General features: G+C 39.5%; 3 protein-coding genes and 1 pseudogene across 3 annotated transcripts in view; 3 read left to right on the top strand and 1 right to left on the bottom strand.

Moving 5' to 3' along the window:
- The first annotated feature begins 970 nt into the window (after nucleotides 1-970).
- Nucleotides 971-3,136, top strand: LOC115730736 (F-box protein At5g03100-like). The gene is made up of 2 exons (XM_030661347.2): nucleotides 971-1,915; nucleotides 2,774-3,136. The coding sequence occupies exons 1-2, from the start codon at nucleotides 971-973 to the stop codon at nucleotides 3,134-3,136; spliced, it is 1,308 nt and encodes a 435-aa protein (XP_030517207.2).
- A 1,785-nt stretch (nucleotides 3,137-4,921) lies between these two features.
- LOC125314384 lies at nucleotides 4,922-13,068 on the top strand (annotated as a pseudogene).
- Nucleotides 13,069-13,337: 269 nt separating this feature from the next.
- On the top strand, nucleotides 13,338-17,004 carry LOC125314010 (glucosamine 6-phosphate N-acetyltransferase-like). Its single transcript, XM_048275470.1, has 2 exons — nucleotides 13,338-13,413; nucleotides 16,428-17,004. Exons 1-2 carry the CDS (start codon nucleotides 13,338-13,340, stop codon nucleotides 16,904-16,906), a joined length of 555 nt encoding a protein of 184 aa, XP_048131427.1. The 3' UTR covers nucleotides 16,907-17,004.
- Nucleotides 17,005-21,978: 4,974 nt separating this feature from the next.
- Nucleotides 21,979-25,597, bottom strand: part of LOC115730827 (disease resistance protein L6-like) — a 106,938-nt gene continuing 103,319 nt past the window's right edge. Inside the window, exons 5-6 of the mRNA XM_048275469.1 lie at nucleotides 23,112-24,287; nucleotides 21,979-23,045 (exon numbers count right to left, since the gene is read on the bottom strand). Of these exons, the coding sequence (XP_048131426.1) occupies nucleotides 21,979-23,045; nucleotides 23,112-24,287 (2,243 nt within the window). The remainder of the gene's footprint in view (nucleotides 23,046-23,111; nucleotides 24,288-25,597) is intronic.

Here is a 25,597-nt window from a genome sequence, read left to right as displayed (position 1 = left end):
GCATAAGTTATGAGTGAATCGGTACTTATTGGTCTCAAGTCGGTAGTAAAAACGATATTTTTGAGGATACACTACGGTATAATTTGGACCCCATAGAGTTAAAAAATATGTGAAATTGGAACCCGACCGAGCAAAAATTGCACCTCACCCCTCTCTCTTCTTTCATGGACGACACCTCCCTCCCCATGTGGCATAGGAACCTTCAAGCCACCATCTCCTCTTCCTCTTCTTCTTTTCTTCTTCCTCTTCTTCGTTCTCATTTCGTGACAACCCCACCGAACTCTCATCATCTCTCAATTTCACTCATCCGACATTCTAGGATATCATGCAAACCAACAAAAGTAACATGCAAAGAACATTGGCAATATACAAGCCGAAACCCACGATCCGAGGGTTACACGAATTAGAAATCTACTTGCCTGGACTCCTACGCGAGAGGCCCACCACGGGACCGATCCGCCGTGCCGCTGCTAGCTCGTCCTTCCATCCACATGAACACAAGTAAATCGCGGAACCACTGCAAGACTCAGACTTACCTCGATCCTACGCCCAAAACTACCGCAGGAATATCATCATACCGCTGCTTTGTGCTCCTCCTTCCTTCCGCGTGGCTGGGGTGAGAGAGCAAGAGATCGTCGCCGGACGGAGCCACCGAGTGAGAGAGAGCATGAGCAGGTGAGAGATTGAAGGAGACGAGAGCAAGCGAGAGCTTGTCAGCCCGTGACCATATAAGGTCGGCCGGACTTAAAAGAATTAAACGGAGCCTAAAAGAATCAAAATTTCACCGTTTTTCGTAGGAAAATTGCTTGACCATTGAGCACTTGCTTTGTCACCCCAAAAGAAATTCTTATATATATTGAAAAACAAAAAATACGCCCAACAGAAAAAAAAGAATTATGCCATTTAAATATAAAACGCGAAAGTCAAAAGCCTCGAAAGCTCGGGATAGAAACCCTAGGATTTTTAGACCATGGCGGAGACCTCCGTCCACGGCGCCATCCACTGCAAATCCCCCGGCGACCGGCCGAATCGTACAAGACGAATCCCACCTCCTCCTCCTTTGAACCGTAGGGATGACATCAGCGCCTTGCCAGACGACGTGATCCACCACATCTTCTCGTTCCTGACCCTCCGAGATGTAGTCAAGACCAGCATCCTCTCCAAGCGGTGGCAGTCCACTTGGACCTCTACCACCGACCTCGTCTTCAATGATGGGATTGGTGATGACCTGCCTCACAGTTCCAGGGACTTCTCGTCCTTTGTCGACAGCGTCCTGCTTCAGAGCACCTCCCCGACCGTGAAGAGATTCCACATCATGTGCGACGGGGTCAACTCACCCAAGTTCGACTCCTGGTTCTGCTTCGCGGCAGCACGCCGCGTGGAGGATCTCCGCCTGTTGCCGGCTGCTACGCCATTGTTCTCGTACGCTTTGCCGCAGTTCGTGTGTCACTTGAGTTGGTTGGTACGCCTGGAATTCAGAAAGTGCCGCTTTTCGCTGGGCACTACTGTTAGGTGGCCTCGTCTTAAGGTCTTGTCGATGTCATTTGCGGAGTTGAGTGATCATATCCTAGAGGAAATTGTTAGGGGAAGTCCGGTTTTAGAGTCCCTTGAGCTGCACATGTGCAAGGGCGTGAAGAACATCAGAATAGATTCAATGAGTGTGAAAAAATTGATACTCGTCTACCCCATGACCTGTAAAGTGGAGACAATTTGGGCCCGTTATCTGCTGTCACTGTGGATATCAGGGTTTTTGCCTAATGATCCCATGTTCAGACTTGACAATGTTTCTTCGTTGGTGGAAGCCAACTTATATTTTCTTATGTCTCGTGGAGAGAGGATGCTGGATCTTTTAAAGGGACTCCTGGAGAAGCTGCGGGGAGTTCCTACGATTGCCACCTGCGGCCGGTGTTTCCAGGTACGACCTCCGTTTTTTTTTACCTTGAATGGGATCTGTGATTAGCAGTGTTTTAGTAATGTATGTTGCCCCACTAGAGCGACCTACAGGGTCAAGGGATAGAGTATTTGGATGGACTGTAAATTTTGTTTGTCTTTATTCATCCTGAACAGGAAAAGAAATAACAATCAAAATTTTTCTATTTTGCTGGCTCAATGTGCTTAGATTTTGTCTCCTTGGGAGATGGAAGGAGTGCCATTTCCATTGTCAAAATGTCAGAATTTGACACTGCATGCACCAGTTACTCATTGGGACTTCCCTTGGATAGCACACTTGCTACGTAGTTTACCATGCCTGGAAAATTTACTCATATGCCTGGATGGCTACATCCTGTTTAAGGTTTGTTCATTTGCTATGATATTTTAATTTCACTTCTTGAGCTGACTTTTATTTCGCACAAATGTGAGTTAAAACTTCAGAAGCACATGAAGATTATCAAATCCAAAATCTTATTTGTTTTGGCAATTGAAAATTGCACGTAACTTTGGTCAGTGCACTCAACATATGTGCACCTGTTTTAGTTCATGTCTTCAAAGTAACTGCAGTGCTGTACTGGAGGTTCTATTGCTGCCATGTAGGTTTGGATCTTGAACTAATAGGTCAGCAATGAGCAGCTAGAAAGAGAATATATTGTATTGTGGGCGCGAGTTTAAGAGCTCAAATTGATTAAGACCTCATATAAAGTAAAACAAACTACCATTTGCAGTGGACAAATAAAGGTTGTTTGTTTGAAATTTTAGCGAGGCAGTGAATTTTCTTTTCCTCATGGACCCACATCTAATGCGAAGTGAGTTTCTTAAATGGGGTATTCACGTGCAGTTTGGGCTTGATGACGAATCTAGAGGACGTTTTAACTTCAACGGAGAAGATTATTTGTGCCCAAGGAAGGGGAGCTTTGAATGTTTAGCGAAACATCTCAAGAGAGTTGAGATCATCGGTTACGAAGCCAATCGTTTAGGATCGAATCATCTGCTCTCCTTGATTAAGTTTCTTCTTGGAAATGCACACGCGCTGGAGAAGTTGATCATCAAGGCTCGATTGACTCGACATGTACAAAAGCATCTTCAAGCCGCTGATCTATTGAAACTATATGGTATGAACAAGAATGTGCTCAGCTGTCGAAGAGCTTCCCAAAATGCAGAGGTTATCTTTGTTTATCGTTTCAACCGGGTTTCTTGTTGAACTCATGGGCACTACACTGGTCATTTGTATCCACACTTTGACAGTAAAGTTACATGTAAGTGGGACAGTATTAGTTTTTTAACGTGTGCCTAATTTGCTCTTGTTTCAAGTTTTATTCTAGTTGCAAATATAAATCTCTCTAGGAGAAACCTCGGTAGATTCTGATCCCCTAACATTGGGGATCCATGTTAGGGGTAACATAACCACCCATTGGTCCGTTCATTTCCCATCGGACGGTTAACAATCGATTGCGTCAATTAAAAAAAAAAATTTCCCACCCAAAATTTTCCCCTTCTCAAAATTTGAATTGATTGATTGTTGACAGTCCGATGGGAAATGGACGGTCTGATGGGGGGTTATATTACCCCTAACATAGATTCCAATGTTAGGGGATCCATTTCCCAATACGAGTGTCTTGGTTTAAAAGGATTTTTTTTTTTTTTCCTGAGAAAAAAAAAAGTTTGCAATGGGAACTAAACTGTATTTTGCGTGGCATTTTTCTTTTTTTTCTAAAAGGCACGAGATATTATAAAAATAAAAGTCACGTGACGTTTTCACTCCACCTACAATTGACGCAGTTAAGAAAAGCTTCAGGCGCATCGAAGTTGCATGTTTGAGGACTTGCATGCATGAAATGCAAGCTTTGTGATTCAAGCTAATTGTGATAGCAAATTTTTAGGACTTGTCCGGTAATTATCTGAAAAAAGAAGTATCTTATATGATTACGAAGCTAATTAACATAGTTATTACCTATTTAAGCAGCTTAAACTTGTGAATATGTAATTTAATATAAATTAAGGACATTAAAGCAGCTTACTATTTGCCCATTAGCAGCTTATCACTTTTTTTTTTTTTTTGGGTCGATTGCTTATCACCTGTTGAAAAAGCAGACTTCGACTGCTTCAATTTTTAACATTTTTTTACTCACAAAATTTTAAGTTTCTTTAGTCTTGCGGCACTTCTATGATTATTTATTTAATATGAAACACTTGAAACATTTTAAGTACTTAAATATGTAATGTCCAATGATGAATTAGTGTTTTTTCATATCTTTTTAGTTTAATATTCTAATCATAAGTAGAAATATTAAGTGATTTTTCTACTCTTCACAGACATGTCATTTATATTGAATGAAGCGTGATGCTCAGTATATAAGCAAACCGTACTAGAATTAATTTCTCAAATATTAGATTATTGAGTTAAGTGGAATTTCAATCGTAAGATAACTCAATTTCAAACTTAAATAATCATGGCATTAATTATCATAATAAATTAAAGCGATGTTATCATAACTAATAATTACAATTCATTTCAAAAACTGTTAATAATCCATAACCTGTAACTATGTATTCTTGTTCTAAAATAGTCAATTTTTTTATGATTTATGATCTTTAACATAACATTAATAGAAAACAATGCAATATTATATGATCTTAGGATTTAACATATAATTAAAAAAGATTAAAAAATTTAAGCTTGCTAATGTTATTATGAAATTATCTGCTCAATATTAGACTCCATTTGTTTAGCGAAAAATGAGTGATTTGTCAAAAAAAATTTCAAAAAATAATTGCAGTCAATGAAAAATATTTTCATTACCGATAGAAATTTATATCTAAGTATTTGCGTAAATGATGAAAATAATTTATGTTCATTAGTTTTTGTAAGCGATAAAAGCAATCATTTTAGGAAAAATATTTTTAAAAATATTTATTTTTCATGAAATAAATAGAGCCTTAATTTCGAGTTTAGTTTATTATCATTTATTCCCATTTTAGTTCGGTGCTCTTTAACGAACTCAAAAGAGGGAAGGTTTGATGAAGCCAAAACTCAAGAAAACTGTCACGGCTCGTGCTCAATGGCCTTCAACACCTATGCGGTATAAGTGCACGGGAAAACATTATCTTTTGAGCTAGACAGTTGTGGAGTCCGAGCTAATCACATATCTTAGAAATGTTTCATAGTAACTCTATTATCTGCATATCCCTTAGCATTTTCAATTGCAATTCAGGGGGGAACAAGTAAGGTTAACATTCAATTTTGAAGACTCTTAATTTCCTCATGTTAAAGGTCCACTCTAATTCCCCTCGAAATTTTCTTTTGAATTCGTACATTACTTTTTACCTTCTATCGTTGAAAGAAATCAGCATTTGGTGATTTTGGTTATACTCCACCACTAGAATTTCAGAATGTCCGTGGTTGGTTGCTTAGTTGTTTTTGCTGTTATCATAAACGATTTGGTGTGTTGGAGCTAGTCTCTTTACCTAGGGTTTATAGCATTTCAAGTCTAATAAAGTTTCAACCCACATCCCCGGTTCACGTGTAAGATCTCTGCTGCTTATAACAAATCCACTAGAGTGTTTGACTTATGTCGTCCTGGTTGGGATTTTGAGAAGCACTCAAAACCGAGGAAACAAAGAAGGTTGGAAAGCTGACTTTTACTTTGTTTCGTTTTGTATGCAAAGTAAAATAACAGATCTCCTCAATGCCCTGGATTTCCATGCGTATTGTTATCCAAGATAACATCACGATCACAAGATAACAGGGAAGAATTGAGTATCTTACTCTCTATTGCTTTTATGCGGGTATGATATCTGCCATTGCTTTCTCTCCAGCTCACGATCACAAGATACCTTGTTCCCTTCCTAAAGCCGGACTACTGCGATCGACAGAGAAGATAACATGGAACTCTTTGACATCTTACATGGTCAACAAGATGGGGTTACCCATGTGATGGTTATTCCTCAAGAAATTATAGGTGATAAGCTGGCAATTCCGGGTGTTATTTTCGAAAGATGGATGAAAGGTTGAATGCTCTAAACCTTCTCTTGTCCTGTCCTTGGGAACAAATACAATGACTCTCTACTAGTTTCTCTCTCTCTCTCTCTCTCTCATGCAATGGCATGTGATGGTAACATTTTAATTGGACATTTACAGAGGTTTTGTTGTCAATTAATCGGATAAAAGTTGGAAAAAATTACTTTGCGATATTGAGTGATTGAATTCGTCGTTGCCTCTAAGGTATGCGAATTTATTCCGTCTGCTTCTAATAGTGATTATCATGGGAAGATATCATTTTTTTTTCTTTTCACGTCTTGGACTTTGCTTGAATGTTCTTTGGTTTTTATACAAGCTAATAGGAGTTATGGTGTCCTCTTTGGCAAAATGCAAAGTCCCATCAGATTGGATATACCCAAATATGGAGCCAGATATAAAGTCCCAACAACAAAGGACAAGATAAACGTGGAAAGCTTTTTCTCTTAGGTGGAAGGGAATTTGCTTTGGGGTTTGAGTTGGGGGTGAGGATTGTGGCGGAAGCGGAAAAGAGTGTGCATGATCCTGTGCCCAGTTCTTTCCGGACACAGTGACCTAGCAAGTGACAAGACACTAACTAATATGGGACATGAACCAGGATAAGATAGGAGAACATGTCTAATTTTTTCATGTACTAGCTCTGAAGGTTGAATCAAAAAGTATTTTCGTATCAATTCTCTCTTTATCTTGTGATCAAACACAGTAAACTTAAGTTCCCAATTTGTGAGAAAAACCACTGGAGCATTTTGGATGGACTTAACATTCACGAATCATGAGCAAACATTCGTTAAGCGTTATTTCTACATTAGGCATGTTTCTCTCCGACAATGTCTCTCCTTAAATTTCTTGTAGGACCCTTTTATCATGTGCTGGGGGTGTTCGCAAGGCTGTTGATGTTGTCTACAATTGAGTGTTGTTTTCTAGGGATAGCAAAGCTTCTATTTCCGTCCAACTGGATGACATATTCTTACTGAAATGTTGAGTCTTTAGATGAGAAAGTAGAGTAGTTTCTGAACATGCCTTTCCTAGGAAGGGACAGGATCCATTGGCAGCGAGTTAGTTGCCGAAAACTTTGAGTATGGTCCTCGCTGGATTTGCCGTGGTTCGCCCTCGCTCGCTCAGGCTAGGGCATCCCTCCCCAGAATCCAGCAACTTCCACCGATCCAATGGTGGCGGGAGGAGGAAAAAAGGAAAAAAAAAAGTAGAAAAGTAGAAAAAATAAATAAAAAGTAAAAAGACAAAATTGTCCTCCGGCCGGCCAAGTCAAGCGCTTCTTTGAGACTACTATGACTACTTCATGCTTTTATTTGAGATAATGACCACTTCAGGCTCTTATTTAAAGCAAAATTCATTTCAACCCATTATTTGAGAAATAAGGGCACTTTAGGCTCCTAATTGAAAATTTTCCTTATTTATGTGCATTGTTGGAAGGTCGCACGAAATCCCGAGTATCATAATATGTATTTTATTTCACATATTTATGCTTAACTATATAGACATCGTTACAATTTGATTTTAGTTTCAACACAACTCCTTGTTTTCAAGTGAAGCAACAACTCCTTGCAGTGCTCGCAAATTTATGAATAAGCAAGCAAGTAGCTCCTTCGATTGCGTTTGATTTCAAATGACAAAACTCGAAGTGCTGCTTTGCTGCCCAAAAGAAGTAAGACGTGACTCTTAACGTTGCCATTTTAGGGTTCCAAAGAAAATATCTCAATTCTAGCTACCGTTTCATTCGAAATTTTAGACCCCATTTTTTTGTTTGATCGAAATTTTACACCCTATTTTTTATTTTTTATTTTAGACCCTATTTTACTTGCATAAATTTTTATCCTAAACTATATCAACTGCAATATATTTACCCTAAACTTTTTTTTTTGGAAAGGCTAAACTTTTTACCCTAAACTTTTTTTTGTCACATCAAAAATCTCAAACTTTTTCTTATGACATCGAAAACCCTAAACTTATACCAATGTGACATATTTATCCCAAATTATTTTTTTATGACATCAAAAATCCTAAACTTGTATTCGTGTGACTCATTTACCTCAAAATTTAGAATAAATGTGTCATATGCCTACAAGTTTAGGGTTTTTAGTGTCATAATAAAAAGGTTGGGGTAAATATGTCGCATGGGTAAAAATTTGAGATAAATGTGTTACATAAATATAAATTTAAGATTTTTTGTATCATAAAAAAAAATTTAGAGCAAATGTATCGTAACTAGCCACATAAAAGCTGCCTTATTACTTGCCCTTTCTTTTGGCCCATTGGCGGCCTATACACTTGTTGGAAAAATCAGATTTCAACTCGCCGGCGACCCCTCGAGAAATCTGTCACGGCTCGTGCTCGACGCTCTTCAACACACACTCTTTTCTCTCGCACGAGGATGGTTGAAGAAGAAGAGCAGCGTCAACTGAGCCCGCTCGACGAACCCACAGTGGCCGCTCATCAAGACTACTCATGGCCCGCGATTCGGTTCGATGTCCCTCCTCAAAGAGCCTATCATTTCCACAAACAGTTCAGAACTGACCAGAAGCCGAACAACTTTCTGAAAGGCGTCAAATGGTGCGTAATTTTTCGTTTTCCCTTGATGGGTGTTTGGTTGTCCGCATTCTGAGTAGTGGTGTGGCTTTTGGAGCGATGATTGCCTCTTCTTTTTTGGGCTTCGTTAGGTCACCTGATGGGACTTGCTTTCTCAGTAGTTCAGAGGACAATACACTTCGTGTGTTCACTTTGTAAGTTTGTTTTGGGACAATGGTGGTGCTTGCTGATTTTTCTGTTCCTTTTTATGTTTAGTCGTTCACGAGAAGTGGCGATGTTGGTCGTACTTTAATTGCTGTGTTTCATGATCAGACCAGACTATGGGGTTGACGACAGCGCAAAGGCAATTTCGTCTGATGTTGATCAAGGTACACGTTCGCTAGGAGTTTGGGGTCATTTAGTATGTGTGTTGTTTCTGTGTATTTAAGTAGCTTGAAAAGATGTTAGCTTTAGGACTGCTGAGACTATTTTGCTAGTAATATCTACAACCAAATATTAGCAAATCCAGACATTGGGTGGTCTATGTCTCATGTAGTTCTCTTTGGTTGCAGATTCCTTCACAGCAAATCTTGTTGTGACAGAAGGGGAATCGGTTTATGATTTCTGTTGGTACCCATACATGTCTGCTACAGGTTGTCTCTTTAAATTTTACTCTTCTTTTACGTAACATGGTTATATTTTCAGCTATAGTTAATTTTCTTCTGGTAATTAGCTACAGCTAGAATTGAGTGTGGAAGTTTTTCATATTTCAGACCCAGTTAGCTGTATATTTGCGTCAACTACTCGTGATCTTCCAATTCATGTCTGGGATGCTACTACTGGACAGGTCAGAATTGTTAAGCTTAGTTTAGAGGTTTCAAGAACTCTAGGGAGACTTTATGGAAGCCATATAGTTAATTAGGGGTACACTGAAGTTGTGGACCCTGAGCTTATCACACATCTTAGACATGCTTTGTAGCTACTCTGTTGTCTGCCTACCCCTCATTTTCTCCTTTACAATCTTCTTTGTACAACTTCTGGTACAATTGTCTCGACAAGAAAAAGGAAATTTTATTGACTTGTACAATTGACATTGCAGCTACGTTGCACGTACAGGGCTTATGATGCTGTGGATGAAATTACAGCTGCATTTTCAATTGCATTTAATCCTGCGGGGAACAAGTAAGGTTAACATTCCATTTGAAGACTCTTAAATTCCCACATGTCAACGATTCACTCTAATTCCCCTTGAAATTGTACAGTACTTTACCTTCTATTGTTGAAAGAAATCAGCATTTGGTGATGTAGGTTATGCTCTGCTATCCGAATTTCCAAATGTCGGTGTTTGGTTAGTTAGTGGTTTTTGCGGTTATCAAGAATGATTTAGTTTGTTGGAGCTATTCTCTATATGCTGGGTTTACAGCGTTTTAAGTCTATTAAAGTTTCAACCTACATCCTCTGCTCCTGTGAAGGATCTTTGCTGGATATAACAAATCCATAAGAGTGTTTGACGTACACCGCCCTAGTAGAGATTTTGAGAAGCACTCAACACTTCAAGGAAACAAAGAGGGTTTCAAACAGGTGCATTGTTGTGCCTGTCCTGGTTTAGCTGTTTCTTTATATTTGTCTGACAAGTTAAATAAAAGAGGAATTCAAAAACTCCAGTCGAGAAGAATTGAGTATTTCAACTTCAATGGAATACTTTGGATTGTAAGGCTGACTTTTTCTGTTTATTTTGCCATGGGGCTGATATACAATGCATGTAAAGGGAAATAGCATATCTCCTGAATGCCCTGGATTTGCATGTTAATTATATAATGATTCAAGATAATATTGAGATCGCGAGATAAAAGGGAAGAATTTAGTGTCTTACTGGCTATTGCTTTTGTGCAGGTATTATATCTGCCATTGCTTTCTCTCCAGCTCATACTGGAATGCTGGCAACTGGTTCCTACAGCCAGACTACTGCAATCTACAGAGAAGATAACATGGAACTCTTGTACATCCTACATGGTCAACAAGGCGGGGTTACCCATGTAAGTGCTAGAAGGTTGGATTTCCCTTATGTGATAGTTATTTCTCAAGAAATTATAGGTGATAAGCTTGCAATTCCAGGTGTTATTTTCGAAAGATGGAAACTACTTGTATACTGGAGGACGAAAGGTAGAATACTCTAAACCTTCTCTTTTCCTTTTCTTGAAAATATATAGAATGACTCTCTACCATTCTCCCTCTCTTTCTCTCTCTCTCATGCAATGGTGTGTGATGGAAGCATTTTATTTGGTCATTTCCAGAGTTTTTTTTATCGATTAATTAGATAAAAGTTGGAACAATTACTTTGTAATGATGAGTGATTGAATTCGTTGTTGCCTCTAAGATATGCAGATTTGTTTAATCTGCTACTAATGGTGATAATCATGGAAACATATCCTTTTTTCATGTCTTGGACTTGCTTGAATGACAAGCTAAATGTGGAAAGCTTTCCTCTTAGGTGGCAGGGAATGGCTTTGGTTTGAATTGGGGGTGGCGATTGTGGCAGAAGAGGAAAAGATGAGTGGCTTTTATTTTATTTATTTATTTATTTATTTTTTTGGGGTGGGGGGGTGGGTGGGTTTCGGTTGGTAGTGCGCGCGCGCGTGCATGATCCTGCCCTGTTCTTTCCAGACACAGTGACCTACCAAGTAACCAGGCACTTGCTGATTTGGGATGTGTGTTAATTGGTGAGCCGGATAAGATAGAACATATTTAATTCTAGTCACTCTCCAAATGAATGCACAAACATTTCGTCTCAATTCTGTCCTTTTCCTGTGATCAAACAGAGTCTAAACTCTGAATTTGTGTGAGAACCACTGTAGTGTTTTGGGATGGACTTAACCTCCAGGAATCATGGTAAACATTCTTTATGAGTTGTTTACTTTAGGCATGTCTATCTTTGATAATTGTCTCTTCTTAAATTTCTTGTAGGACCCTTTCATTATGTGCTGGGATGTTCGCAAGACTGTTGATGTTGTCTACAAGTGAGTATTGTTTTCTAATGATAGCAAAGCTCCTTTTTCCATGCAACTGAATAACATATTTTTAATGAAATGTTGGGTCTTAGATAAGAAAGGAGAATATTTCCTGCTAATATGCCTCTCCCAAGGTGGATTTTTTTTTTTTCCCCTCAAGTAATCACTTTTGCTATCATTATTGTTTTTCCGTATCATTGAAGTGACTTTTTTTGTCCCTCAATTGTTTATATAGGTTGTACCGGTCATCTGAAGATACCAACCAGCGTATATACTTTGATGTTGAACCTCTAGGTCGATATCTTGGTACAGGCAGTCAGGTACCATGCTGCTTTTGCATTTGTAGCGAACTATATCGTCAATAGTCAACTCTTTCTGACTCTTTGCCATCAGGATGGTCTAGTTCATATATATGATCTTCAAACTGGCCAGTGGATTTCAGGCTTTCGGGCTGCATCAGGTCTGATACTTTGTAATTGATGGGTTTCTTGTCCATTTATGCGTATTGTGTTTAGTTGTACTTGATTTGCCTGATGATGAACCTTTCCTTGTCTTCCGTGATAATCCAGATACAGTAAATGGCTTCTCTTATCATCCGTTTCTGCCAATGGCTGCTTCTTCTTCCGGGCACTGAAGATTTGAGGTTCCTGAGGAGGATGATGCAGTATTTCATTTGAGGGGTATCATAGATGTCCACCTTTTCCTGTTAAAGCTTTGCAGCATATTTCACTTTGCCTTATTGATTGATTGCCTCGGTGATTGTGCTAATTCAATCAAAATATTGGGCCCTAGAAGGTCATCCTCCATTTGGTTTTTTCTTGATCTTGTTCTTCCCATTTTTCCCCTAAGTCCCCTAGAAGATCATCCTCCATTGGGTTTTTTCTTCTTCTTGTTCTTCCCTTTTTTCCCCAAAGTCCCACTTGAGGGTCTTCCACGGCCCAGTGTTTGGAATTTTCCTGGGGAAAAGATATCCTTTTGTTTTTCAAGTTCTTCGGCCAGCGAAGATTATGCCATCTTGAAGTTTTTTTTTGCTAGTTTCAACAGCCATAGACTGTTCTGCTTTTCTTCGATGATGTACTCGGATAAAATTTGTTGCATGTTTAATTACACGGATTAGAGTGGATATCTCTTGCCAGCCGTGCATGTGGGCACTCTCCTTTGATCAGCTCAACAATTTACTGTTGCCACTTGGTTTACATTGTATTGTCTTGTCTTTTGCAGGTGATGAGAACTGTCTCTCAATCTGGAGCTTTCCTTTTGATTCCGCACGTAACAGCGTGGATGATGGAGATGGAGCTGCTGATCTTGAGGCTGCGTCCCCTGAAAAGGGGCAACAGGATTCTTGAGAATTCTTAAAAACTTTGCATCAATCTATATCACGTCTTTCACGGATCGGAAATATTGAATGATTGATGGCAGAGGCAAATCCATGATCTGCAGTGATCCAACAATGTTGAGCTCTCGCGGTTTGTAACGAGTTATAGCGATTTGCGGCATAGCTTTGGGCAGTCGCTCAAAGTAGAGTTTGAGTTTGTCTCAGCCGGGGTTTGTTTCGATGTAACTAATGTATGAGGAATGATGATGACCAAATGATAATCTTTTCATGCAAAGGGTACTTTGATAGGATTTGGACGAAGTATTGTTAAACTCGTCGAAAAGCAGGGACCGGTCCACGGGAAAATGTCGTGGGCATACCGATTCTCTCTTCGTTAGGGCAATGTACATGTGTTTGGTCATCTGATTAACATGGTTTATCCGATTAATTTTCGTAGATATGCATATTGATGATTATTATTCTCTAATGCGTCACATGACTATAATCATGAGCATCATGTCTTATCATGTGATGAGTCAAAATGGACAGTGGTATCTTCTCATGCACAGGTGTGCCAAGGAGCTCATTGGTGGGTTTTGACGCCTCTAGCGAGTCAGGTTGGGTTAGATTTAGATGGGTCGAAAATGTATATGATCTAAATTGATCCGTTTTTTTTTCATGCGAAAAGATTCTAGCGAACCATCGTCGACTCGTTTTAGACCTAACCAAAATCGACTCGTTCAAAACAAAAATCTAACTTCAAATGTCAAGGTAAACTAAAGTGCCCTCGAAACCCATTTACCTGTTCGACCAAAAAAAAAAAAAAAAGGTAGAGAGAGCCCATTTACCTTAAACGCGGATCGTGAAAATTATAAACCCTGCCAAAGCCCAATTAGTTCTTCCATTGCCCTTTTCTCCTTAATTAATTAATCCAACTATCTTGTAGACTTTTTTGGGCAAAAAAATAAAATGACATACGTAAAGTAATAGCACACATCTAATGGATCTGGTCACGGCGGCGGCAAGCTTTGAGGTCCAATTCAGGGAAAAAAAAAAGAGATGTTATTGTTCATTTTGTTGATTGGGAAAAGGTGAGCCATGGACAGGCTGAGAGGTGCATCGTCAGGGAAAGGACGAAGAGAAGAAGCATAGCCTGGAGGGACTTCCGCTAAAGGACAGCCTTTACCTGCAGTACAAGGACTTGGAGCACCAGAAGCTTTGGGGCTGCGGCGCTCAGCGACTCAGGGCCAACAGGAGCCCAAGTGTAGGGCTTGTCCATTCCCTCGCAAAGCAGATGAAATTCACAAACCCTTATGCCAGCTTCGAGCTCGAGTGGCCATGGCGGCTGTGAACTTCGCAGCCAGATCCAATCACGAAGCTAGCGGCCGCCGTGGACAGATTTGGTGGGAGGTCAAGCAAGGGTCGACCAACGCTGCTGGGAGGTTTAGGCAGTGAATAGCGACGACGAGCACCGGACAAGCTTTGGCCGACTGATCACACAAGGTTGAAGATGATGAACAGTGAATTAGATTTTTTTCTTCTATTTTAGTTTTAGAAATAATTGGGAACACTTTTATTTTTGAACACACATCTTGAATAGTTTTATTGTTAATCTCATCCATATTATAATTTAATAAATCATGTATAAATTACACATATATATATATATATATATTGATTTAATTTGATTTAGTTTTTGAACAAATGGGACTTAATTTGATTTAATAAGTTAAAAAGATAAATAAATCTTAATTTTAATATATATATAGAGTCTCCACAATTAAATAAAAAAATAAAAATATTTTTTTTATAATTACCAAGCGCGTTTTTATTTTTATAAATTATTATTGAGAATAGAAATAAAACCGAAATTCCTTTTTTGCCCCCCTCTCGTTTACTTTGGGGGTAAATAGGTTACCAAAGGCACAGCAAATCTCACTCTTTGCTTCCTTTTGTCTCTCGCTCGCATTTCGTCAATCACTTACCGACTTCGAATCGGGAGAGCAGGGAACAGTAATTAAATCGAGCCCAAGGTACTCTCTCGTTCATCTGGTTTGTGATTGTGATTATCACGTGCGTTGGGAATGCGTAATCTTTTTTGCTCCTCCTGAATTGAAAGCGCAAGATAGTGTTGGGTGTCGAGCGTGGATGCTGGCCATCGTGCGATTCTGGGAATTTCGACTTAATTTGATAAGCTTTATGCCCCTGGACTTCTTCGCTATTGTGATTAGAAGTAGGCGATGGCTAGGCTCAATCACACCCTAGAAAAGCGTAGGACAGTCTCGTGTACTCTCTCCGAGATTGCTATCGTGTCTGGCATTGATGCATGAGTTGATATGAAGCTTTTGTAATCCATCGATTTCTTTTGCTTTTTGGGTTGAATCTTTCGATACTGTTACGGCTGTTTAGGAGTTGCAAACTTCGTAATCTGTCTCTCTGTCTCAACCTCACAGTTTTAAGCAGGAGTTAATTCGCGGTGAAGCAATGTTTTCAGGGACCATTTGCGATGACTTTTTCTGGCACTTACAATTTTTGCTACAAGAAATACACATTGCGGCATTTGCAAATGCCACTATCAAATGCCTCTAAAGATAGAGCTTTTGCAGGCATTTTTGGATGTCTTTAGCAGAATTTGCGGCAATTAGTAGTAAAGCTTTTCTCAACATCGCTTTGAACTTCATTTTTTCCCTTTTGCCTGTAAGAATTCTACTGGCTTTTACGAATGCCGGCAAATCACTTAATGAGTGTTGGCAAAAGTTGTTCCTGTTGTTGTGTGGTCATCATGGGCATTGTGTCCAAAATATGCAGCCGTCAAGATAGTATTCTATGGATTATCTGCCTTATCCTAGACATGAACTAAGTCCATGTAAGAAAAATCTTTTGAGATATTTTATGCTTTGAGAAAGAGATACTCCATTTGCGAGTTTTTGACTAACAAGCACCGCAGATGTTGTTCTCCGATGTATCAATGGAGAATGGTGTCGTGTATTAACACCAAACATTGTTACAGATACCTACTGTGCACCAAAGAATGCAATAAATGGCATTTTCTTAGTTGGAATTTTATTTGAAGCTTTAATGAGCTGTTTTGAAAAATGACAAAGCCAAGGAAACTTGTTCATTGTTCTCTGTTTTTTAGCGGTAATTGTTGCCAGGTTGTGGATAGGTTCTTCGATTCTGCTTTCTAAGTTTGTAATTTAAAGTGAGAATATCACTCTGTGAACAAAGGACTCTATAGAACTGCTTCTTTTTCCTCTCTGTATTGAGTACGTACATACTCATTTAGCCTCATTAGCAAGTTCTCCTCCTCCTCCTCCTCTTGTTTTTATCTTTTGCGAACAGACTTATTAGGAAGTAACTGATATCGCATTTGCATTAATATTACCTTCATAGAAGAAGGCAGAAAAGTGAATTGCATTTATCTTTTGCTTTATGATTTAGAGCTCAGCAGATTTGGCCACTACAAGCCTGTGCTAGGTGGCTTGCTTAGATAGAGAAATGCTATGTGTCTTATGTGTGATTTCCCGTTAATAACATGGTGGAGATTCTAATTGCGTTCCATGTTCTTTTCTCTGACTTTATGAACTCTAATTTCTCTCCTTGTCGATGTGAATGAAGTTAGTGTAAACAGAAGCCTCATCTCAGGAAATGCAGATTGGGGTCCCTCTAAATGAAGCACGTGATCTTCAAGTTCGTAAACTAGAGATCCCCGACAAAAGCAAACGGTTTGTAGAGCTACTGCAGCAACTGACAGTTTGCGATGCTATCTCCGATGAGGATTTCCAAAAGCGGTTCCAAGAGCTCAGCTCTCTCGGCGATGACCATGTGATTTGTGTGATAGAGGATACTAATCGTGGAAAGATAGTCGCTACTGGAAGTGTGTTCATTGAGAAGAAGTTTATAAGGAACTGCAGCAAGGTTGGCCATATTGAAGACGCGGCTGTTGATTGTGATTCTAGGGGGATGCAGTTAGGAAAGAAGGTTCTTTTTTTTCTCACCGATCATGCCCAATCTGTGGGTTGCTACACGGTGATTTTTGACTACAGCAATGAGAATAAAGCATTCTACGATAAGCAGAAAGAAATTCAGATGGTTAAGTATTTTATCTAAGAAATTACCAAATTTGTTCAATTATAAGGAAGCAATTCGTGTCTAACCCCATTTTAAGTTCATTTTTCTCAGTAATCTCTCCCTAGAGTTTCAATTGAGATGAGTGAGTTCAACAGATTTTGCATTTTCTACTGTGAATTTGGATACTTGGATGCCCCTTCTAAGTTCATCCGGTCGTTCACACCACCTTGCCTTTTGTGTTGATCATGAATATTAATTCAATTGGTTATCGAGTACGACTATTGATTCCACGAGGATTGCTCTAGTTAATGACAAGGAATGAGACAAATTATTGGGCATCTGTTTTCAAAAACCAAGTTGGTAGTTGGATTCCAATATCGCATTTTTTATGAGGAAAAAAATGACATAAATAGTCTTTGAATTTTTAGTTTGTTCGGTGTAGTCCATGAACTATTGCTAAATTTCCAATTTAGTTCTTCCATCTGCTTAAACGACAAATCAAACATCATTTAATGATATTGATTATTGTATGTCGAGTCGGATGTGTGAAACCAATTAGGTAGACTTAAATCAATGACCATAGTCTTTTTAAAATAATGAGATACTATCCGATGATGCATGTTCTATAATGTACATTATCATATTATGAACTCGATTATCATATGCAGATATGAAAATTTATGTGAACAATCCATCTTATATCTATTTTTTGTCCATTGTTCAAATTTAACGGATTAGAAGCCACGTGAGAAGACTTCATTAAATTTGAATTAATGAGATGGTGATATTGAAAATTTCATATAGCCTAGGGTCTAGATTGAACATCTATCAATAAGTCAAGGATCATATTGACCAATTAAAAAGTCCAAGGATGACATTGTATATTGAGATAAAGTTCATGTGTATCATTTTTCTTTTTGTGAGAGCTGATTCTTTGTTACAAAGCCTAAAGCAACACTAACGGAGCTTCAATATCCCAAATAGAATTATAGAAGCACAATCTCAAATGCATATCAATTAGACTCTAGCGACCTCGTTCTTGACACTAGAAACATTTTCAACTTTGGTTCCAACAACAACCTTGTTGGGCCTTTGATTGGAGAAAACAAGAAACAATCGAGACTCGGTAACAATACACTGAAATTTGAGTCACAACAACGTTGGGCCTTCGAATCTGGACCGGAAAGCCGCTGCCCCTTTCCCTTTTCTTGTGCTTTCTTCTCCGGGAACGCTCTCTCTCTCTTTACTCTTCACTCCACGAACAGCCCCTCTCTTTCTTTTTCTTTTTTCGACTTTTTCGCCTTTTTTGGTTTTCTTTTTATGTTATGTTAGCTGAACCCCACGAAGAGGCGGAACCAGCCAACAAACCTCCGTCATTCTAACAGCACAAAATCAACACCAATAGGATCTCAACCTCGGACCGAATTGCTTCCACTTTAACATGAAGATCCAAACCTGAATCACAAACAGCTCTCTTTGAATAAAGACTCCAATAGATGCTAGATACAAGTGTCAACTACGATGCCGAGTTAAGATACAACCGTCCGATTAGTTGGCCATTATATTGAACGAGTTGGCTAGACTTTCAGTAGTTCAGAAGCATCTTAACTTAATGTTCATTCAGCAAGCTTGCTGTTTGCATTGCATCATGCAGCTTTTGAGCAATTCAGAATATTTCCCAAGAGAGATAGCAGAAGAACACATTCCGATGATAAAGGATTCTTGCGGGGTGAATTTCTTGTTGAGAATTAATGAGGGTAACATTGCGGCAATAGCATGGAAAACTCACTTCTACATCATGCAGGGAAACCGTACCATCTTCAAGTCCCAAGACAACGAGTCTTGCACCAGGACGAGCCAACATAATGATGTTGTACATTTACCTGGAGTAGATTAGAATAATTATGAGAAACCAGCATTGACGACACAATGAATATGCAAAGAAAACAACAGAGAGAGAAAAATAATGAATAATTTCTTCACAACAAAATTACTATAAGAGGGAAGATAGAGAACACATAGTGACGAGAAAATCAAAATTTGTTAAGTGAGGTAAAGCATCGTAACAGTACAAGACAAGCGAGAGGGGTATCAGTCACTTGATATGGGATTTATTTGGGCTAGCGGGTCATGTAAAGTGACTGGAATATATATCTTTATGGCAGCCCCCAATCCATTATCACAATCCCAAAATGAATCTTGTTGTTCCGCTATGGAACCTCGAGGTGGAGTGGATTCAGGCAAGGATCACAAGTGTACTAGTACCTACAACTTAGGATCTCAACAGAAACCATTCAAAGGTTGGCTCAAGAATTATAGTGCACTCAACAACATGTTCTCCAAATCTAGAAGACCAAATGATGCGTGAAGCTTTCGGATGTTTACGGAGAAAAGATGCCTCCTCTCTAAATTTTCTAGTGAGAATAGATGTCAAGAGCTGCCAAGGCTAGCCATCTATTTCTAAGTCCTCACGAATTTGAATTACCAAGAGATAGTCATAAACGAACTTAACATACTGGCATGCAACTCCCTCTACACTCCCGGTTTCTGCGCTTTCTCCAATCCCCGACTCCATTCCTCACAACCAGATTGTCATACAAGTATGCAGCATGGCTTGAGATATCCTATTAACAAGTAAGTTAGATTCCCACCAGCGAGCTTGATTAATCAAAATGATGCCACGCAAGCCCCTCTATAATCAGAAGAAGATAAATTAACTTTAAGTGGTACAAAATGAAAGAAACTTTCCAGCTTATACTCCGCAATCTAGTATACCGTAAATATCTCCTTGTTGGCAACTCTCGATCAGTAAAAAAGAGGAAGAAGAGGAGCTAGAAGTAGCATTACATTGTGAGAGTCAGCATTAAAAATCCAAGCAAACTATATAGATGCCTGACAACATCGAGATGTTATTCTGCGGGGGCTAAACTCACCAACTCCAAGTGGGCATCAAGCATTTCGCAAATCGACATAGCTAGTCTATCTAGAATAAATGACAGAATAAATGACATGCCCTCCAATTCAAGTTCTTTATTTTCATGGACACTTCAACTGGTGTACATAGAATGGAAACAAGATGGCAATACAGCAGCATGGTACACTTCAGTTGGTCTCGGTGATCGGTGATTAAGTTAGGGAACTCCTCAATTCGACATCATGTTCGCATTTGGACTTCAAGCACTTCACTTTTATATTTGTCAAATTCTCCATCAAATGCAAATCGAGCTAGATTGGCAATTACAGTGGTTCCTCTCGGGAGAAGGAAGTGTAGCATATTTAGGAAGAGCGAAAGAAGTAAAACGAGATAAGGCCAATGACTCAAAGGGCACACCAAGCCATTGTTGAAGGAACGAACACGCCGACTTAAAAGAGAACTTCCCCTAGTCGAAGCAAGTACCAGGAGAGACTTTCTCGTTTCGAAGAAATTACCGGGAGAGATTGTCTACAGCCTCTGCCGATTAAAGCCATGAAGCACACCTACGGGTCCTCCGTGACCATCGCTAGCAAATCCTTCTCCGGATTCCACCCTAAGATCTTCACCTGCCAATCATAAATCAAGCAAACTTCACAAAACCGAGTCGATACAATTGATATGACCGCCCATTAGGTCGCAAAAGAACGCCGAATGGGAGCCGAACCCGAGAAGCCGGCGGTTTATTGAACTGAAGCCGGAACGGAAGCACGCGCTATGGTCCTTCATTTGTGCTCGAAAACCCGGAGGAAAGCTCGAGGCTAGACTTTCCTTGAGTCCGAAAGTAGCATGAATAAAACTACGTAAGAGGAACAGGTGGGAGAGAAAATAAGAGAGACTTGATTACACAAGCGGAGGCGGACATCTCCAGCTCGGCAAAGCTTCTGCTAAATATAAGCGGGGCAATGTGAGATGACAGCATGCAAACATCCTTTACCATTCCAAGGATGCATTGTCAGATTTTGGAGAAGTTCAAGAACCATCGAGCTCCTCATCCTTTGATGATTTTTTTTTCCTTTTAGAAAAGTCTTGCGAAAGCTCTCTTGCATATTTCAGCATCTACATCAACCAATGGAATGATAACCGAAACCCGCCAATGAGTCGGATGAAATCAATCCAACAACTAACATCAAAGAACCCCTAATAACACTCCGAAGTTTAGGGATCCCTATTTGTCAAACCCGATATTCTTTTTGAATCTTCGGATCCAACTAATGGGCCATCTAACATCATCAACCACAGAAGCTTTGAGCAAGTTAGTATAGTGAATTCAACTCAAGTTGCTTGCTTTTGTGGGATATAGTTTGATTCTTTCCTTGTCATCATTTGCCATTCATGTATTAGAAATAATGCAAGACAGTTTTCAAACGGCATATAAGATAATTCAAAAATCCCTCGGGAAACTTGTGGAAATGCTAGCTGTGTTTTTCTTTTCATCAAGTAAATGAACTAGCAAGTGCTTGTGCACAATATAAGGGATTATTTCACAGTATAGTCAATCATGTCAAGCCACATTCTAGTTCTTGTCTTGCTTGGCTCAAATGTTCGGGCATCTCACAGATAGCTATACCAACTCTACAAACATCAAGATGCATTCTTTGGGTAATCTATAATTAGCCTTGGACTTTTAGGTATATCCTGGATCCAAAACAAATGAACATGGATTCAAACAAGGACCGCCATATAGGGTCCTCCATTTAGTATTTCTCAACCTATACAATGACCTTTGGCATGCTATCAAATGCCTGTATACATAAGTTTTTATCAGATTTTCCAGAAATCCAGAAACAATCAAACGCTAGGAAAAGTAAATTTTCTGCAGAGGATGAATTACCTAAAGTCTAAAGACATGATGTGCTTAGAAAGCCTTTTCATCTATTTCCGTTCTTGCATGATAAGAAGAACCATTTTGCCAAAGCACACATTAACTTCCATGAACATCTCCCCCGGATTCCTTGAATTCATGTAACAAAAATAATGATGACACTATCAACCAGGAAATGATAATGAGAAGACTATAAATCTTGAAAGAAATTGCAAATGACAATTGGGCGGTAGATCTCAAACGAGCAGAGGTAACTTACCCGCTTTATGCACCCTTGTTAGAAAATGTGGATCATCTCCCTTATCTTGACTCATCTTAGTCATCCGAAATGCTTGGTGCAAATCCCTTGTAAATCCGATAACGTCGAGTTACGGATAATTTTGGAATTGTTTTGAGTGACTTGCATCCAGAAATTTTCAATTCCACTTGTTGCTCCAATTTCTTGAGCCCTCTAATCTCGGTCCGTTTCTCGCAATCTTGCACAATCGGACTTATCAAGCGGGTACACGATGACAAATCTGGTAAGAGCTCGATCGAGGAACATCCCGAGATAGTAATACTTTCTAGAGATATTGACTCCTCAAGCCCCGGGATCTCTCGAAGTTCATGACAGGTTGACAGGAACAATTCTTGTAAACCATGAAAACTTGACAAGTTCGGTAATTTTGCTAAGGACTTGCAACTTCCAATCCATAAACTTGTGCGGGATGGGAATATCTCTGGGCTCAGTATCTCTTGAAGCTTGTCACAGCCGTTGATAGTCAAACTTTTCAAGTAGCGAAAGCAATGTAAGTTTGGTAGCCTTTCAAACGAAGTGCACCCAGAGACATTCGACATCGCTAAGTTGTCAAGACCTTGAATTTCCACTATGTTTGCGCAATTGTTTGTATCTAATCTCTCCAGCATCTTGGATTTCTGAAGATCCAGCCTTTCAATTGAAACGCACCCAGAGATATTCAACTCTTCCAAGAACTCTAACCTATCGAGGCCTTGAATTTCGACTAAGCTTTCGCAATATTCAACATGTAATTTCTTCAGATCATGGGACTTTGGAAGGTCCAACCTTTCAATTGTAGCGCACCCATGGATATCCAACTCTCCCAAGAACTCCAACCCTTCGAGCCCTCGAATTTCGGCTAAGTTTACGCAGCCTCTAGCATGTAACTCTTTCAAGAACTCTAACCTATCGAGGCCTTGAATTTCGACTAAGCTTTCGCAATATTCAGCATGTAATTTCTTCAGACGATGGGACTTTGGAAGGTCCAACCTTTCAATTGTAGTGCACCCATGGATATCCAACTCTTCCAAGAACTTTAACCCTTCGAGCCCTCGAATTTCGGCTAAGTTTACACAGCCTCCGGCATGTAACTCTCTCAAGAACTCTAACCTATCAAGGCCTTGAATTTGGATTAAGTTTTTGCAATTTCCAATATTTAATATCTCCAGACTATTGGTTTTTGGAAGGTCCAGCCTTTCAATTGTAGCGCACGCGGAGATATCGAGCTTTTGCAAGAACTCCAGCCCTTCGAGCCCTCGAATTTCAGCTAAGTTTACGCAGCCTCTAGCATATAACTCCTTCATACTCCCGGATTTTGGAAGGTCTAGCCTTTCAATTGAAGTGCACCGAGAGATGTTCAGCACTTCCAAGAACTCCAGCCTATTGAGACCTTGAATTTTGGCTAAGGTTTCACTACCTTCGACATTTAATTTATACAAACCCCCAGATATTGGAAGATGCAACTTTTTATTTGAAGTGCAGCCACTGATATTTAGCTCTCCCAAAAGCTCCAACCCATCGAGGCCTTGAATTTCAGCTAATTTGGTGCAATATTCAGCATCTAACACCCTCAGACTCCTGGATTGTGGAACGAGCAGCCTTCCCATTGAAGCGCACCTAGAGATACTCGGGGTTTCCAAGGACTCCAAGTTTTTGAGACCTTGAATTTCGACTAAGTTTTTGCAAAATTCAACTTTCACTATCTTCGGATCCCCGAACTTTGGAAGGTCCAACCGTTCAACCGAATGGCGGGATTCAACAGTCAAGGATTCCAAATATTTCATTTTATCAAGACCTCGAACTTCAAGTAAATTGTGGCAATTATAGAAGGATAATGTCCTTAGATGGATAAACTGCGAAACGTCCAGTGTTTCAATAGATTCGCACGCATTGACCATCAAGGTTTCCAACTTGAAGGGAGTGTTTAGGGATTGTGGTAATTCCGATTCTTCAATACCCGTCGGTTGGGAGCATTCTGAATTCTTTAGTAGTGTTGATGGAAGCCCCGGGATGCACTCGAGAAATTGACAGTCAATAACTTCTAGCTCCTTGAGACGGGTTAGGTGGGAGAGTGAAGGCAATTTGCGACTTTGACAGGTGACTCCCAAATATGTTAAGCTCGAAGGAAGGTCCGGTAGTGATTGGAGCTCCATACAGCCAAGAAAATTAAGGCGTTGCGGGGAAGAAAGATTACACATGCTTTCTGTCCTTTCGCCTTTCAGATATTTGCAATATGAAGCATTTAAATCTCGGAGCTTTCTCGGTCTCCCGATACCGTTTGGTAATTCTTCTATGCCGATTGCAGAAATATCTAGAATTTCTAGATTCTCCAAAGACCCCATGCTTTCCGGCATTTCCCCTCCCGATTCACGGCACCATGAAGCATCTAAATGTTGGAGCTTTTTCAGCCTTCCAATACCATCGGGTAATTCTTCTATACCAGTGTGAGAAATATTTAGAATTTCTAGATTCCGCAAAGATCCTATGCTTTACGGAAGTTTTTCTCCCAATTTTTTGCATCCACCAGCATGTAATTCTCGAAGATTTCTCAGCCTTCCAATACCATCGGGTAATTCTTCTATACCATTGCCAGCAATATTTAGAATTTCTAGCTTCCGCAACGACCCTATGCTTTCTGGAAGTTTTCCTCCCAATTTTTGGCATTTTTTAGCATGTAATTCTCGGAGATTTCTTAGCCTTCCAATATCGTTGGGTAATTCTTCTATACCACTGCCAGCAATATTTAGAATTTCTAGATTCTGCAAAGATACTATGCTTTACGGTAATGCGAAAAGGCACCAAGTATACGGTAGAAGAAGTTCTTCCAGTTTTTTCAATTTACCTATTTCTTCCGGAAGCTTCGTGAGGCTCCCACGGTTGCTCAATTCCAAGCGATTGAGGTCCTTCAAGTCTCCAATTGAAGAGTCAATTTGCAGCAGTCCCCAACAATTATTGAGGATCAAAACCTCTAAATTCTTAAAAGCCGAGAGGAAGTCTGTATTTTCCAAGTATCGACAATCCGTAAGGTCGAGAAATTTGAGCTTCTTTGCCATCCGGTAAAAAGAAATGGTTGCTAAGAGTGATTATTATTTAAAAGAAAGTATAACAAAAAAGAAAAATAAAAAAAAAAGATACTTGTTCTTACCATGAAAGAACTCCATCCTTCCCATTTCTCTTTTATTTTGCTTTCTGGAAATTCAAGCACGACTAGTTCCTTCACAGGGAAGTTGTTTACTTCAAAATTCATGGGACATTCTCGCCATCGAAGCCATCTTAACCCCTTCATTGAGTCCTTAAAATCTCCACTTAGATGTGCCCCATTCACCAGAAGGAATCTTAGATTCGTCAAATTCTTGAATTGTTCTTCTGTGTAAGTGTTGTCATCTCGCTCGGTTGTTTCGCCGGAGCCTTTTGAACTACCTTTAGTCAGATTAATGGCCTCAATCTTTCCCGTTCCCTAGAAGAAACAATTCAATTTCCATTAATATTATATCCAACAAAAGTAATCTAAACTTACCAAAAAAGTTCTAAGCATATTCCAATTATGCCAATTCAGTTATAATTTTTTTTTCCCAATTGTATTTATGATTCTATGATTTATCATTAGTCAAGTCATTTACTGCATTTGTCAAAGACGTAAGTGAAGCAAATGTAGAA

This window comes from Rhodamnia argentea, chromosome 3 (genome assembly GCF_020921035.1).
Source record: "Rhodamnia argentea isolate NSW1041297 chromosome 3, ASM2092103v1, whole genome shotgun sequence".
NCBI classification, from domain to species: Eukaryota; Viridiplantae; Streptophyta; class Magnoliopsida; order Myrtales; family Myrtaceae; genus Rhodamnia; species Rhodamnia argentea.
The sequence above is the reverse complement of the archived record's forward strand: the minus strand, read 5'-3'. Positions and strand labels throughout refer to the sequence as shown.

Coding starts and splice junctions, on each gene's coding strand:
- LOC115730736 (XM_030661347.2), top strand. CDS start 971: ATGGCGGAGACCTCCGTCCACGGCGCCATCCACTGCAAATCCCCCGGC. Junction 1,916..2,773: donor CCTGCGGCCGGTGTTTCCAG/GTACGACCTCCG, acceptor ATTCACGTGCAG/TTTGGGCTTGATGACGAATC.
- LOC125314010 (XM_048275470.1), top strand. CDS start 13,338: ATGGACAGTGGTATCTTCTCATGCACAGGTGTGCCAAGGAGCTCATTG. Junction 13,414..16,427: donor TGACGCCTCTAGCGAGTCAG/GTTGGGTTAGAT, acceptor TAGTGTAAACAG/AAGCCTCATCTCAGGAAATG.